The following is a 16,894-nucleotide window of genomic DNA, read 5'->3' as shown; positions in this document are numbered from 1 at the left end:
TAAGGCTTGGAGTCTTTGTGCTGTTGTGAATAAAAAACAAATGTGGCTTTTGGTTCCAGAACTGCTGGAGATAGCAAATGTGGTATTTCAAGCCACAAAACCTACTAGCCCTAACATAGCTAAGAAAAAACACTTTTATTGCATGATTTTTTAACTAGAATGCAAGAGTTTCTTTTAGTTCAAGAGGAATTTATTTGTAGTATATATCTTTAGGTTGACAGAGGCTATCTAAAAATCACCTGAAAAGATCAAGAAACAGCTTTGGAGACACAGCTTCTTTAACATGGAAGGTGTAAAGTTAAATCATTCTTCTCTTTGGCAGAATACTTGAAATGCTTTTGAGGTGCATAGTTTGGTTGTTTTGGTGTTTTTAGCTGAAGACACATTTGTGACAAACTCTGATAGTAGAGCTTTTCAGCCAAATACTAGGTAGTCACTGACATGAATTAATGAACATGCTACTATATTTGCTACCCTTCTTCGTTGCTAGTACTTCTGCTTTTTTTTTCCATGAACAATATTACCCATGTTCCCAAAAGAAACAAAACTCTTGTCTTGCTCGAAACCTACACTAAAAAGCAAAATCAAAAAGCCATCTCTAACTGGTAGAAAGGGAAGGTGAATTTTTCTATTAGAAATTCATCTCACAACCGCCAGAAACAGCTACATCAGAAAGAAGCATCAATTGATAGGATGCTTTTTCTTGCCTATTTTGGTGTTGACCAAAGCACAGGCAGGTAAGTGTCACTCTGAAGCCAGTTATGGGTATCTAATTAAGCTCTTCAATGTTACTTTGCTTTACACTGAAAGAATTAAACTGTCAAAAGCAGAGATTGTCTTAGTGATGAATTTTAGGTGACTGAATGCTGTCTTTAAACAGCTGGTTACTTTGTAAGTTTGTATGTGGATTGAATTTTCTTCTAAGTTAAACTGATTTCAAATTGAAAATGGCTGAATTGCTTATATAGACTTACGCCAAAATAACGGGCTTTCTTAATGCTTGTACATTTATTTCTGTGCAGATTTGTGGATAAATCAGATGTTAATATAGTAAGAGAATAGTTATGAGAATAGAAGAGACTGCTGCAAATAACTCTAGTAATGGGTATTTCAGATCTTCTAGATCTGTAGACATTACTTCATATGAAATTGCTAATAGTTTATAAAAAAGAAAAAAGTCTGGATTTGTTAGATTGCACAGTCAAGTGCAGATCATACAGGCAGTTTTATTTTAGTGAGGCAATGAAGTTTTTTCCTTTGTCTCCCAAAGTAAAGGGGAATGTTGAATTAAAGTTGATTTAAAAATAAATAAGTCTTTCAGATGACAAGCTGCTTTTGAATTTATTCTCAGAGTATACTGCACTGAACTGACACTCTTCTTCCTAGCAAGTTGTTTCCTCCTTCAGTTCATATGTCTTGTTCCCTGCAAAGCAATGCTTAGTATTCATGCAGTTGTTGAGCTATTGAATAGAAGCTGTTAACAGTATTAAATTTATTTGTTTTTTGTTGTAGGAAGGAATCTGCTTCATCTAATTCAATCCTAATTCAGTCCTGCTAATCTGCTAATACTGTAGATTGAAAGATTTTTTGCTGTTGCCAGGATACCCTGTAATGGGCAAGGAGCCTGAGAGAATACAAATCGTTCTGTTTTTTTAACTTTAAAAAACTTTTGTGTTTAACAGGTAAGAAACTATTAAACTTCACCTACAGCAGTAGATTTAGCTTCTGCATCTGTAAAGCCTTATCTTAAAATTTAAGTGGTTCCTGAATGCGTTAAGTTTTTCATGTCCCCAATGTCCACTAAAGGCTTATTTACCTGAGTTCTGTAGGTTCATATTTACTACCTCTAAGCTGCTATTTCTTCTACAGTTCAGACTTTGTGGCCATTCCTTCCTTTTCCTTGTAGCTTTTTTCTGACTACTTTGTAGCTGGCTGTTTCTAACTTCATCTTTTAACCCACCCTGCTGTTGTGCTATCTTCTTTTTCTGCCCTGCTTTGATCTTACAATGAGAATCAAGGGTCATCTAGATACACTGTTGTGGTTATTCTATTTGTTTTACAGGGAACATGTTTTAAAGTATTTTGGTTTTGTGCCAGGAGGTGTATCTGCTGCCCAGCCTCCAATTCTTTGGAAGAGTTTCAAAGCAAATGTGTTCATGAACTGACATACATTAGGTATGAATGATGTTTAGCACTAGAGGTTATTATATTGAAGTATGGTAATAATGTCTTCTGCAATTGAATTTTTGGTACTAAACTGCATGCTTCAGTGTAAAACTGTCTTCTGGGTAGCTATACATTGTTGAGCTTGCTTTTTATAATATTATGGAACCATCTGCTTTTCTCAGTACATAAATATCTTCTCCCAATTATCTTCAAAATGGAAATGAATTCAAAATACAAAGAATCTAACAATTCTGTGGCAAATTAATATTTTAAATACGTAAATATTTGGCTGTTGAAGTGGAGTTACTAGAAAATTATTCATCTTTTCTCCTTGGGCAGGAGAGATCAGTGTCTAATTTGTAGTTATTGCAGGTAATTAAGATCTACATTTATTAACACTTACTAACCCGTGGTTTGAGATAGAGTGTAGGAATTGAGTGTAGGAATTGATAAGGATACTCTTGTTGCTTGGTATAAAATTGCAAACTGTAGATTTCAGCTGATTTTTGTACTTTTGCTGGATGGTTATGGACCTTGAATTTTGAGGGATTGGTGTCTTTGAGTAAACATTAACTAGTTTGGACTTGTTTATGTACTTCAGTGTGTCAAAGCGATTTGATTATTGTGGCATTCAGTCATAATAGGGGCTGTGTGTATATGCATATGATGGATATATATTATCTATATGTTGTGTAAAAAATATATATTTATAGTTCTGATATAGATAGAAGAGTAGCTAGTGTGCATACATAAGGGAGGCTAATGTGATAAATAAGGGTGAAAGTGATTTCACTTCTATCTCAATTCTTAACTGTTCTGCAACCATAACAGGCTCCCTCTTCCATTGTCTGATAGTAAAAGTCCCTACTTACTAGATAATTTGCCTCCTCATTAGGAGGAGGTGGCAGCTGTTAAATAGGATGTTATGAAAATTACTGTGTCTTCATACAGTCTTCTGATGTGTTTCTCTCCCAGTCAAGAAAGGACTAGCACTTGGTGTCTTTTTCGCCCAATCAAGAAAGGACTACCACATCGTGTCTTTTGCTTGCATTTCACTCAAGAGTATGTAGGTACCCTCTGAAAGTATAGTAGTTAGCTGAGGAGCATATGTGCTGTAAATAAGTATAATGGCTGGAAGGAATTCTATATGTAGTACAAGCTAAAATTGTACAGTAGTCAGCGAACATGCTGAAGTGTTTCTTTTGCATTCTGAAACATCGTTTGGTTACCCAGGAATTCTTGATAGTATCTGGGAGAAGGTGCAGAGTTTTGTTTTTTGGTAAGTGAAACTTCACCTGCAAATAGTTCAAAACATTGAAATGTTGCTAGCTTCTGTTCAAGGAATGCTCCCCCACAATTTCTGGATCTTGCAACTTAATGATGGTTATATGATGATTATAGAGTAATAGAATGGTTTGGGTTGGAGGGGACCTTTAAAGGTCATCTAGTCCACCCTCCCTGCAATGAACAGGGACATCTTCCACTAGATTGGGTTGCTCAGAGCCCCGTCCAGCCTGACCTTGAATGTTTCCAGGGATGGGGCATCTACTACCTCTCTGGGCAACATCTTCCAGTGTTTCACCACCCTCATTGTAAAAAATTTCTTCCTCATATCTAGTCTGAATCTACCCTTTTTCAGTTTAAAACCTTTACCCCTTGTCCTGTTGCAACAGACCCTATTAATAAGTCTGTCCCAACCTTTCTTATGAGCCCTGTTTAACTATTGAAATGCTGCAGTAAGGTCTCCCTGGAGCCTTCTCTTCTCCAGGCTGAACAACCCCAACTCTCTCAGCCTTTCTTCATAGATGTGTTCCAGCCCTCTGATCATTTTTTGTGGCCCTTCTCTGGACCTACTCCAACAGGTCCATGTCTTTTCCTATATTGAGGACTCCAGAGCTTGATGCAGTACTGCAGGTGGGGTCCTACCAGTGTGGTGTAGCGCAGCAGAATTGCCTCCCTCGACCTGCTGGCCATGCTTCTCTTAATGTAGCCCAGGATATGGTTGGCCACTTGGGCTGCGAGCACCCATTGCTGGCTCATGTCCAGATTTTCATCCACTAGTACCTCCAAATCCTTCACAGGGCTGCTCTGAACCCCTTCAGCACCCAGCCTTTATTGATAACTGGGGATTGCCCTGACCCAGGTGCAGGACCTTGCACTTGGCCTTGTTGAACCTCATGGGGTTCACATGGGTCCACTTCCTGAGCTTGTCCAGGTCCCTCTGAATGGCATCCCGTCCCTCAGGTGTGTCAACTGCACCACTCAGCTTGGAGTCATTGCAAATTTGCTGAAGGTCCACTAAATCCAACTGTGTATGTCGTTGATGAAGATATTAAACAGTATTTAGTAGCTCTTCCCTTACCTGCTGATGTAGTCATCATGGAAGGCCACTAAGTTGGTCAGGCAAGGCTTGCCCTTGGTGAAGTCATGCTGGCTGTCTCAAATCACCTCAGCTTCTAGGAGGATCTGTTCCATGATCTTCCCAGACACAGAGGTGAGGCTGACGGGTATGCTTGAACAGATCAGGTTGCTCGAAGCCCCAGCCAACCTGACCTTGAACACTTCCAGAGATGGAGCATCCAAGGCTCTGGGCAGCCTGCTCCAGTGTCTCACCACCCTCATGACCAGAGACCGTTCCCTCAGCCTGCCGTTGTGTGTTGTGTGCCCTTGCCCCTCACCATCTTGAAGGCCCTGGGCTGGGGCCACACCCCATGCATCAGTGTAGTTCCTGGACTAGGGAGACCAGGAGGGGACAGAGGAGTCCAGATGCAGTCACCAAATAAGAGAAGAAAGCATTTTTACTGTTATCTTCTTCTTTTATTGTTTTGGGTTTTTAAAATTGTTTATTGCCCAGCCTTGAAAAGAACTACTAATGAAGCAGCTAGAAGGGACCTTAATGCTTCAGGCCAGCACTTCTTCCTGGCAAAACTGCAGTCTTCTGCTTCTTTAAAGGAATAACTGTCTCAACTTCTTTGCTTGATCTGTTGCTATTCTTCGTGCACCACTGTGGAGGGTCTGCCTTCAACTTCAACCACCCATCAGATAGCCTTCTTGTCCTCAGATTGAAGAAACCCCACTTCCAGGCCCCAGGGACCTTGGTGGCCCTCTGAAGGGCTCCTCCTGGTGCAGCAGCCTGGTGGAAGCCAAGTTGTCACATCCCCTTTTCTTGGGGCTTAGGGCAGAGGAGATGGCACCCCTTCAGGAGGTGTGGGGGATAGGAAACAAAAGGGCTCACACCACCTGTGGCAATCAACAAAATAATTGTTAATGCTGGGAGATGGAATGGGTGAGCCTGCAGGACAACCAGGTGCAGAGGCTGGGTCTCCCAGCTAATGCCAGGTGCAGAGGCTGGGCTGGTGGTAGGATGTTGGCTAGGTGCTCCTGTGATGCCATGTTGATGGTGCATTGGAGGGGAGCCCTGGTATGGTGTAATGGTGCCAGGGGAGCCATACTGGAGGTGGATCCACTTCCATTGGTTCTTCTCGATCATTGGCTGGATCCACCTCCATGGGCTCAGCCACATGGCCATTGCTACCATATGGCTGATAGTGTCCCCCCTCTGATGCTGCCTCTTCCTCTGTGTCTCCTGCAACCACCTATCTGCCTTCCCATGTGTAAGTGGGCAGCCACTTGCCTTGCTCCTGTGGGACCTCTTTGTTCCTATCATCCTTGGAATCTGAGGACTTCGAAGCTCAGCGAATTGTAGGCCAGCTGCCTGTGTCCCTGTATTTATAGGGCCCAGAACAGAAGGCAGTAAGGTAGCTCATGATATTAGGATGGCTATGCATGTGGCCAAATGTGGCTGTTCTGGGAGTTGAGGGGGCTGTGGCCTGAAAGATGGCCTCATGTGGCAGAAGGAGGAGGGTCGGGGGTGCCGAGGGCCCCTTTCCTGGGGATTGCTCCTCTGTGCTATTCTGCTGCTCCTTGGGCACAGGGACTGCCCTCTACCTCTTCTCCTGTGCCTGGGCTCCAGCCCCCTCCTCATCCTGTGCTTGGGGTCCAGGGGATGAGGTAGTGGCAACAGTGTTGCAGGGGGGTCCAGGGTGGCCTGAGTGGCCTCACATCAAGTAGCGCAGCCCCCTGTGCCCAACAGTGGCTGAGAGGAGGCAAAGCATCCAGATGTCCTGCAGGTGGGAAAGGGAGGTGCACCCAACCTGCACAAGGACTCCCAGTAGTCTGTAAAAGAATTCCTGATTAATGGATTTTGTTTCTCTTTTAGTATCTTTACTAGTGTGTTATGCCCTTTTGGAAATGGGAGGACTAGGACTGTTGAAATATGGGTGTGATATGTATTGATTTGTTGAGGTAAAGGTGTTTGTATTTCGTGTTTTATTTGATTCCTTTTAACTTCCAACCATCTATTGGCTCCCTCTTCCACAAAGCTTCTTTGAAACTTCACTAGTTTATAATAAAGTCTAATTGTTAGTGTAAGCAATGGAGTATTTCTCAAAAATTAATTTCTACTAGGGCTCACATTCATGACCTGAACAGGCTGTTCCAACACTGAAGAGACTGCTACTTCTTACTTTGTGTTCACAGGAGATTTTTATTCTTTGTCAAACTCATCTTACATTTTGTTTAAAAAATGTAGAAACTGTACCATAAAAACACTCCTGTGTAACTGATATTATTTTTTTATTTGGGATTGTTCGATGTAATGTAGTTAAATCTACAGACTTGGAACAGTAATTTATATCTTTCTAGCTAATAACACAACAAATGTCACAGCTTTAATTTAAAATAAATTTAATTTCAAATAGGTTATAGGGTAAGTATGGTCTCTTGTATTTGAAGTATTTAGAAATTAAGGAATAATTAAGGGCAGAGTTTTTACACTACTTAAAATCAATACTATTTTAATAGGATAGAAGATAAAGAATTACTTATTTTTCCCCTGAACTCTCAGTGCAGAAGCAGCAATATAAGTGTGTTGCTGCATGTGAGAGATTCTTGCATTCATCAAGTGGAAAAAGTGGGGAATTCAGTTATGGCATGATTGTGTATTGCTATAAATAATCATTACTTTATGGAAAAGAACTGCTTTGGTCCAGATCTTCAAGCTGGAATGCAGGTATCTTATTTTTTTGTATTTTGTTCAAATTGCCCTCAATTCCAGACTAGATGCATAAGTGCTTAATTTTCCCGTTTAATATGTCATGGGATATTTAATACTTCGAGGAATTGTACCCCAGCCTGCAAAGGACAGGCAGTTGTAGACAGCAGGTTTACAATGGGTAGTGTTCTGGTTGAGTGAAATAAGCAGTTTAAAAAGTAGCTACTAGAATGTCATCTTTGTAAATTTGGGTGACTGGTAATTCTGTTTAGCTCTAAATATTTCCAGGTGTCTACTCGTGTTTAGCTTTATTTTGAACAGATGGTCCATTTCCAGCGTCAAAATAAGCACTTTATAAATGTTAGTATGCTGTCTAATTACTGTCCATTGTTTGGAGAAAGAATAAAAAACAAAAAAAACCCCACCAAAACTGGAAACTGATTAAATATACCAAGGGACTAACTGGTTGAGGTTATGTGAAGCTGGCAGAAGGGCATCCTTAGCATTTTGAAGAAATCGCTTAATGCATTTAAAGGTTTTTAAAATTTTGGTAGATTCTTTTTTAATAATAAAAGCATAAGAATTTATCTTCACCATTACTTTGTCCTTCCCCAAACCTACCTACCTCTTTGGTTTTTAGAAGGCAATGGATTGTTTGCATTGAAAATACTTCTATCATTAAGGAATGTAAGACCTTCTTGAAAGCCTCTGGTGGCACCAAGGACTCCTTTGGTGGTTGCTCTCCTTGCATCCACCAACTAAGTTGTCTTTTGCTACACAGCTGTAAAAAAACAAAAACCTGTTTTGTTCAAGTAGGCTACATAATTCAGCATGTGTTTCAATCATGGAAAAGTTTATTGGTGCAAAAGTAACTGAGTTTTTTGTTTTATCTGTGCACTTGAACCCTGTAGTAAGAAATACGATGGTACATAAAGAAAAATTGACAGTTATATTCTGAGTTTAGTTTTTTATAATGTGGTCCTTGTTACAACTTCCTATGTAGCATTTCTCAGACTGTCATATATTACAGAATCTTCAGCTTGACACTGATATACTTTTTTTAAAAAAAAAAAGTTTCTCTTCCTTGAAAAATGAAACTGGTTATTGCTGTAAAAATCTGTGAAGTTCATACCTATTTTAACATCCAGTTGTCAGGTAAAAGAGCCTTCAGCTGGCTAGCTGAGGTCCTTTTAGTTTTCTTTCTGCACTGGTCTAGATCCCCATGTCTACTTGTAGCTACCACCACTCTACTCTTAGGTAGAAGTATGACGTACCAAGTTGGAACTTGCCAAGTATGTTTCTCATGTTTGTTTTACCTAAGTACAATGCTTAAAAGTTTACCTTAAATGAGTAGCTTGCTTCTGTGAAGAAAATAAGAAAACTATTGTTTTCTTATTTACTGAAGGGATTTCTGGATGCCTTAAAGTAACAAGTCTGTTTTGTAACAGGTTCAGTAGAGGAGACATTGTCCAAAATTAAACTATGTGCTTGTCTGTCCTATAGCTTGAAAACAGCAATGTCTGTATTCAGGAAAGGTGTTTGACAGCTATGTCAACTGGAAGCTACAGAGAAACTTACTGATAGAATTGTTACCAGCTTTTTTTTTGATGGAGATGCCAATTAAGTGTTTGGCCACTAGAAAGAACCACGGACTATTACTGTTAAACAAAGTATATAGTGTGGTTTTCTTCAGCTGTGGTAGGCAGATGACTTCCATTTTTTTTCTGGTCTGAAAGGATTGCTTCTAAGCTTTATTTCTTCCCTTTAGCAAACAATTCAATTGAGAATTTCAGCTACCTGTATCTCAGAGCAGTTGACAGGCTTCTTCATTTTGGTGAACTGTTTTCTTTCCTTTTAGATTTAAGTCAGGTGTTTTACATAGAATGTTATTTCACCATTCATTCAGAGAAGCATATTAACTAAGAAAACAAAGCAATATTTTTCTGAATGCTAGGTGTTCCTTAGAATCTTGAATTATCATAACTTGTACATCAGCAAGTTGATGTAAACTTTCAGAAGTACTCTTTACACGAACTGGAAGTCTGTTAGTCTTGCTTGCTGGGAACTTTCAGAGATAACAGAATGCTAACTGAAGTTACAAAAGACAGTCAAATATCTGCAGCAGCTTTACCATCTTTAACACAATTTTTCTTTCCACATCTGAGAGGCTTTAGTATTATCTTGGATTATTTGCATCTTGTAGTATCTAATCTTGAGCATGTCTTGTATTTGGCAGTCTTTTGCATCTTGCACTGAATCCAAATGTGATTTTTTTGTTTGTTTGGTCTTTTTGGGTTGTCTTTTTGGGTTGTCTTTTTGGGTTGTCTTTTTGGGTTGTCTTTTTGGGTTGTCTTTTTGGGTTGTCTTTTTGGGTTGTCTTTTTGGGTTGTCTTTTTGGGTTGTCTTTTTGGGTTGTCTTTTTGGGTTGGGTTGTCGTTTTCTGCTCATATTGGCAGTGGAGTTCAACACTGGGAGTAACAACGCGATTGACTTGTGGAGTTTGTTGTAAATTTACAGATAGTAAAATTTTGGGAGGAGCACTCCTGATTTGCGGACATAAGGCCTAATTCTGATTCTGTTAATGGGACTGAAATTTGAAAAAGCATGAGGATAATCCAAAATTTCAGAATTGGTAGGTTTGGGGAGGGAAGGTAGAACAATAGGCTGTGAGAAGAATAACAACTTTTTGTTTTTAAAACTTTAATTCAGAACTATGGTAGGCTGATCTTAGATTATTGCCCATGGTAACACCTAAGAAAATTCTCTTCAGGGTTCCTGGACTTCCTCTTTGGCACATTTTATGTTGTTTATTTTTCCTTATTTCAAAGGACCTGGGCTCCTGTTGAAAAGTGATGGAATAATCTCTGGCCGGCACCTGACATGTTGAGGGAGCACCCCCTAAAAGAGCTTGCCTGGGAGACAGTTTGTGAAATAACGCAGTAACATGTTTGCAGTAGTATGCCTCTTTTTTTTTTTTTTTTTTTTTTGTTGCTATTTTCCATTGTTGAATTTCTCTTGAAATAAGTAACTGAGAAATACATCGATACTACTAAAATGAGCTTTAATCGCTGCAGAGAGATTTACATCTGGAATTAGCATTGATAGTGGTTACTTGCAAAGATGCTACTTTCACTAATTGGGGCAAGGGGTGGGGGATTTGATGTACTTTCTAGAAACCCAAACAAAAAATATCCTGTGACTTTAATGCACTAGTTTCACTTGCTTACAGTAAGTGTGTGTAGCCTGAATACCCACAAGCTAGTGTTTTTAATAACAACTCTGTATATTTGATTTAAGCTAATTTGTGAGATCAGGTGTTTTGAACCCTGCTTGTAGGTTCACTAGTACTTTTAGCAGAAAAGAATTTTTTTTGTTGTTTTTTAACCACTTAATCCTTGTATGGGATCTCAGATGACTATAAGTACTGATACTGCAATTGAAATTATCCGTATGTTTTCCTGATTGATTTGGACTCCCATATCTTTAAACAGAAAGCTGTGTAATCTAGGGACCGTTATGTATGCTTACAACTTCTGACAAAAGACTAAACAAAGTAAAGTGGTATTAAGTGATCAGTGTGTAATGGTTAAAGCAACAATGAAACCCCTAAAAGCAATTAAAACTTTTTCATAGTGAGTATGCCAGGCTTTTCAATATTTTGGCCAAATAGTGGAAGTATTGCTAATGAAGAGTCATAAGGGTTTTGCTGGATCCTTTTGCTGTATCTGTTTTCTAACCTGCTCAAGTACTAAATTTGACGCTTCACTGTTCTAAGTAGCTGTACTGTGCATGCTGAATCCATTTTAACTTGGAAATAAGTGCTTCAAGCTGTCTACCTCTTAGTCTGCATAAGAATTAGATATTTCTATTTTAGGTTTTGTAGGTTTTTATAGTAGCACATGACAAAAGCATAGTTTGATTGTCTTTAAACTTGCTCCTGCATACAGCCTGCAGCTTACAGAAGTGTTTTTGCTAAAATAGTACTATTCACCTACATTCTCTGTAGTAACTGTGTCCTCACAGCTGATGATGTTGCTAATGCACAACAGTAATTAATGTATTGAATTAATCCTTCACACTTGGAAGGCAGTTACTGAAGGAGCAAAAGGAGTGTTTCTTTCATTATTTAAATGAGTACTGCACAAAAGCATGCTGCTTCCAATTACAAGGAAAGAAAAGTTTCTCTAGTATCTGTTGTATCTCTTTCAATCCACTTAAATTCTGCATTCACATAAGACCAGCTGATACCATGTCAGAGGTTAAATGGAGAGGGGAATGGAGCAAATGCTTCTATTGAGCTTGAGAGGTGAAAGCAGGAGTGTACTGGATCTATCATAGACTGAAATATTCTTTTCTGATAGCACAGTTGTCTTGATAGCAACTGTTTGCAAGGTGTCTTAGAGCAACAGAATTAACATGGAGGTGCCAAAGCATTTTATAAGGAAAGGTGAAGTTGCTCATCCTTATACATTCCTGTTACAGCCTTTTACAATATTTCAGTGGTTGTAGCTACTGCCCTTTCATGTGCTTGCATAAGATATTTTATTGTCCCTTGTTCTTCCTCCTGTGCCAAGTTTGTGGATGGAGGTGCAGTGACAGAGTAAGTCCTGTGTTGAAATTAGCTCCAGTACTTAGATGTGCACTGTCTGCAAGTTAAAATTATTATGATTCCTGTACCTTTATAGCTGTTTTCTTCAATGGTAGGGGTGGTACTCTAGTGCACTTATGTAGTGCCTGTTTTATCTTCTCCCAGCTCTATTAATTGCTGAGCAAGTTGTTCTGAATCTGAGACTTGGTGCATAGGTTAAAAATGAAGGTTGGGAAGAGCAAATTCAATAAACTTACAACCAAAGTTGTCCTTTTTTCTTTAATGCAGATTAGCATGTTACTTTCATGTAAGTAAAACCCTGGAGCTGCCTAACTTTATCTTTGGATGTTAGAATATTGGCTATTGCTACAGGTACAAAAATTACTATGGAGTATTCAGTCATCTTTAATCAAGCCTGATTTTGTAGCTTTTGATCATCAGCATCTACTGTTGTTTCTCATTTGAATTTTAGAAAGTTTCTGTGCATGCAGGTACCGCTGGGGTTAGAAGCTATAAAATACTACTGTGAAGTGTTACTACAAATACTGCTTAAATAGATTTGTAAACTTAACGCTTTGTATATATTCTTCTCATCCAGACCAGCATGTTTTGGAAATTTGATCTCCATTCGTCATCCCACATAGATACACTTCTAGAGAGAGAAGATGTAACACTGAAGGAATTGATGGATGAAGAGGATGTTCTGCAAGAGTGCAAGGCTCAGAATCGCAAACTTATAGAGTTTCTGCTGAAGTCAGAATGTTTGGAAGACTTAGTTTCATTTATTATTGAAGAGCCACCTCAAGACATGGATGAAAAAATTCGATATAAGTAGGAAAACTTCTGGGGGTGGGTGGGAGACTTGGGAAGGTGGAAAGGGGTAGATTACTATAGTTAATTTGATAGTCTATTTTGAATTCCTGCATTCTGGTGTGCAGTACAGTACTGGTATCTTTAGAGTAAGGGGCTTTTGTTTTCCAGGGGCTTTGTAACCTTTTAAATAAATCATTCTAATATTTGCATGTTTTTCAAAAAGAAGACTCTTATCCATAAATGCTTCCAAATTCAATTGCTGGCCAAAGGAGGCTTACAAAAAAAATAATCGGAACTCACATAAAGAATCCTGTAGTAGTGATTATTAAGAAAATAGTTGAATGAAATGCCCTATTTAGGTAATAGTTTTAAGTGCTTAGCTTTGTTTTATTGATGATTGGTGAGATGTTTTGAAGATGCTTATTAGAAGGTCTGTAGCACTCCTTGGAAGAATGTACTTAATATCTAATTGCTGGTGTTTTCCTTTGCAGACCTAGAACTATAAGAATTGGGTATGGCCATGACTTCAGCTAGCTTGCTGAGAAGTTTTAAATTCAACAGTCAACATAGCAATTTGTATAAAAGCACTTCTGCCATTTTTGGTCTATTTCAGAGTTGTCCATGCAGAAAGCTGCTTTTTTTTTCTTAAAACAGTATGTAAAAAATAATGTGAAATAAGCTACACTCTTAGTTGCAGCACTTCACAATTTCTGGTAAACCAAGCCTCCTATAAGTGTTTCTAGTATAGTTTGAAATCGAAGCATCTTTCACTTAGAAACCTTAAGCTGCTGATGCTGTCAAAATTACCTTTAGTGTGAGTGGGTGATAGTACTGTCAAAAGCAGGAAATTACTGGTCTTGATGGCCTCTTTGTTTAATTGCTCAATGTTCTGAATGGTACTTCTGGCTCTGTGTCATGAAGCAGTGCTAGCTAGTTTTGCAGACTTTGTCAGATTTCGATTAGTTTATTGAGTTTCTACATAATTGCAATATATATATAAAAATACATAAAATATGTGTGTGTGTATATATGTATATAAAACTCCTGAAGCTGTTCCTTTTGACCTTTTAAATATAAACCGTGTTATATTAGAAAGGGCAAACACACTGTTCCCTCCCCAGTATCGGTCTAGTACTATCAGTCTGCTTAACTTCTTGGTAACTATTTTTCCCTTCAAAAAAATAAGCAGCTCCTGAAATGAGACATCAGTACTTGAACAGATGGATTTAACAATGGAACAGATGGATTTAACAATAGATCTTAAAATAAAAGCTTGCCCTTTCCTTTCCCCACTTCCCTAGTGTTGTCCTATTGCTACCGAAGAATGGAGTAGTCCATTTCTTAAATAAAACAACAGAGCTTCTAGGCTGAATGTGTAGTTATGTTATCTTGCAATAGTTTGCTGCTTTAATTAGTCCAGACCAACCCTGCTTGAAAACTTGGCCAGAAGCCTTACCAAGTTCTGAATTCAGAGCTGGAAGTACGACAACTTTGAAGTATGAGTGATGGATAATTTTTTTGCTTTTCCCCAGATATCCAAACATATCATGTGAGTTGCTTACATCAGATGTCTCACAGATCAATGATAGGCTGGGAGAAGAAGAATCCTTACTTATGAAACTGTACAGCTTCCTCTTAAATGAATCTCCTCTAAACCCTTTACTGGCCAGTTTCTTCAGCAAGGTGCTAAGTATTCTTATAAGCAGAAAACCAGAACAGGTAAATACTTACAAGCTCTCCAATTTAACAAGTGCTCTAATAAAGTTGTAGTACTCAGCAATGTTGCTTTAAGACTACACATTTGAGGGATAGCAGCTGAGTCAAAAAAGAGCATTCAGCTTCCATACTAGCTGAAGACGCTTTTTATATGGTATGCAGAGGATTAAAAAAAATATATCTGGATGAGTAAGATGTATTTGTTTTGCCTGAGCTATTTGTGAAATCACTGTGTGAGTGCTTACCTTTTGGCTTAGCTTAGCTCAGTATTTTATATGGTGATATTTGCATTAATTGCTGTTAGAGGTGAACATAAGCGAATTGAATCAGTGGGAGTGGGTCCCATTTGGTGTAAAAAATTGTTAGAGAACAAAGTGAGAGGTATTTGGAGTCCTTGTTCAGAAGTGTTGTTGTACTCTGCGTTCATGTGGCCCAATGCTACAAACAGCTGCAAGGACTGGCTCTCATACCTGAGCAAATTAAGTTTGACTCTGTTCTGTATCTTTTATTTAGCAAGCTCTGCCTTTGCCTGTATTATGTTAAGGTTTTGCTGTGTCGAGCTTTGTTCACTAAGCACGGATGAGAGGAACTCGTACCAAAAAGGAAAACTGACTGTGCATTGGATTATGAGTAGTTCATGGTCAGCAAGTTGGGCTTGAGAGGAGACCCAGGACACACTGTCCTGTTTCACTTTTGCTACTCTATACATGTATATTATTTTATCTTGCCTTGTACTGTAAGCTTTAAGTGGCAAAAGTGTTTAAGAAGTTCTCATTTATTTTTCTCCCTTTGGTAGGAGAGAGAAACTAAAACTGCTTGGTGTAATTTACCATGTAAAATACAGATAAGCAAGTGTAAGCTTACTTCTTTTTAATTTCTAGATTGTGGATTTTTTAAAGAGAAAACATGATTTTGTAGACCTCATTATTAAGCACATAGGGACCTCTGCTATCATGGACTTGTTGCTCAGGCTGTTGACTTGCATAGAACCACCACAGCCCCGGCAAGAAGTGTTAAATGTAAGTAAAATGTCTCAAAGGACTCTTGTCTGATGTATAAACTGTAAGATGGCTTATCTTCTGCTGATTTTACTAAGTTTATTTCTTAACTGTGCTGAAATTAAATATGTGGGGTTTTTTTTGCTTGGAGCTGCCAATACTTTTCCAGTGGAGCCACAGCACTGGTGGGAACAACTTAGAACCTGAGTGGCTGGTCTCTTCCCCTGGTTTTTAATATCTACCTTAAAACTGACAGATGCAGTTTTAAAAATGTTTTGGACCTTACTGAACACTTTTTTCCTGGCATCAGAAAGTTTATTTAAGAATTATACCCAAGGCTTTCTTCTTTACAGTTGCTCAGAAACACTAACTTTACTTTTTTCCTTTTTTTCTGAAGTATTGTTAGTGCTTGTTTAGAAATATTGACAGTATGACTAATGGCAGTTGTCAAATGACTACTTTTAATTTTGTTAATTGTAATTCATTCACTTGGATAACATTCTTACTAACACCCATAAGCGCTTTTACAGTGGCTCAATGAGGAGAGAATTATCCAGCGGCTTGTGGAAATTGTACATCCATCTCAGGATGAAGATGTAAGTATTGGTCTGACACTATTCTGGGTCTATGTTCAGCAAGTTGCTGTACAACGTAGTGTTAGAACTTTCAGTTTTACTGTTTTGTGCTTGTTTCTTTGAGTAAGCTGATTGCAGTATTTTAAGTGTGGTCATTTGAGGGAAGGTGTGTGGTTCACCCCACCCCTTATCAGATCCAGGTCAAAGCCTTATGCATACTTAGTGTTGTTTAAAGATTCAACTCTAATGTTTTGCCACCTTAATATTGGAAGTAGTTTCTTGCCTCATGCCTCAAGGTTTTTTTTTTGTGTTGTTAATATTTAGTTATGGCATAAAGCTATTGCCTGAATGTTTTTTGGGTAGGAGAGACTCTTGTCCAAGTTGAAACTTTTGCCTTTTTTAACTGAAGAATTAGTCCAGCATGTTATTACTCTTATACTGAAAAGCTATGTTTTTCTGTTCCAGAGGCATTCAAATGCATCACAGTCACTCTGTGAAATTATTCGTCTAAGCAGAGACCAGATGTTGCAAGTACAGAACAGTTCAGAACCAGACCCACTGCTTGCAAGTCTAGAGAAGTAAGTTGTTTTCCTAAATTTCTGATATTATTTTCAGTTCATAAAAACCATAGTTTTCAACTTTTGACCTTGAAAACCTCTAGAAATGGCAAGCTGTGCTTTCCAGGTGAATTTTCTTGGCTACCTGTCATCTGTGTAATTTAAAATAACTCAGCAAGTAAGCAGAGCCCACCTGGAGGACTTCCTTGGGGAGGGGTGTCTGAGTAAAGTATTTCCTGTGCTGCCAAAGTTAGTGGGATCAGACGTGGAGGTCAGCTTGATACTATGCAGAGTACCCATGGGAGACTTTGGCTTTGATCTGTTACTTGGTTTAAGTTAATCTAAGTGTGTGTTTCTGCCACAGAAGATTCTCCTGTATTCCCTTCTTCCCTTTGCTGGTTATAGACTTAGGTTTGTGTGGCCATTCT

General features: G+C 38.6%; 1 protein-coding gene across 9 annotated transcripts in view; it reads left to right on the top strand.

The window, feature by feature from the left end:
• Nucleotides 1-16,894, top strand: part of PPP6R3 (protein phosphatase 6 regulatory subunit 3) — a 73,311-nt gene that overhangs the window by 15,869 nt on the left and 40,548 nt on the right. For 3 of the 9 annotated variants that reach the window (XM_075047790.1, XM_075047789.1, XM_075047783.1), the window contains exons 1-6: nt 10,074-10,175; nt 12,406-12,638; nt 14,153-14,339; nt 15,218-15,355; nt 15,865-15,930; nt 16,375-16,487. In XM_075047790.1, the coding sequence (XP_074903891.1) occupies nt 10,164-10,175; nt 12,406-12,638; nt 14,153-14,339; nt 15,218-15,355; nt 15,865-15,930; nt 16,375-16,487 (749 nt within the window). In that variant the 5' untranslated portion in view covers nt 10,074-10,163. Of the gene's footprint in view, nt 1-1,512; nt 1,683-2,062; nt 2,176-10,071; nt 10,176-12,405; nt 12,639-14,152; nt 14,340-15,217; nt 15,356-15,853; nt 15,931-16,374; nt 16,488-16,894 lie in introns of those variants that run through there. The other 6 variants (XM_075047788.1, XM_075047784.1, XM_075047786.1 and 3 more) reach the window with 5 other exon arrangements.

This window comes from Buteo buteo, chromosome 16, assembly GCF_964188355.1.
Source record: "Buteo buteo chromosome 16, bButBut1.hap1.1, whole genome shotgun sequence".
Taxonomy (NCBI): domain Eukaryota; kingdom Metazoa; phylum Chordata; class Aves; order Accipitriformes; family Accipitridae; genus Buteo; species Buteo buteo.
This window is presented reverse-complemented; position numbering and strand designations above follow the sequence as displayed.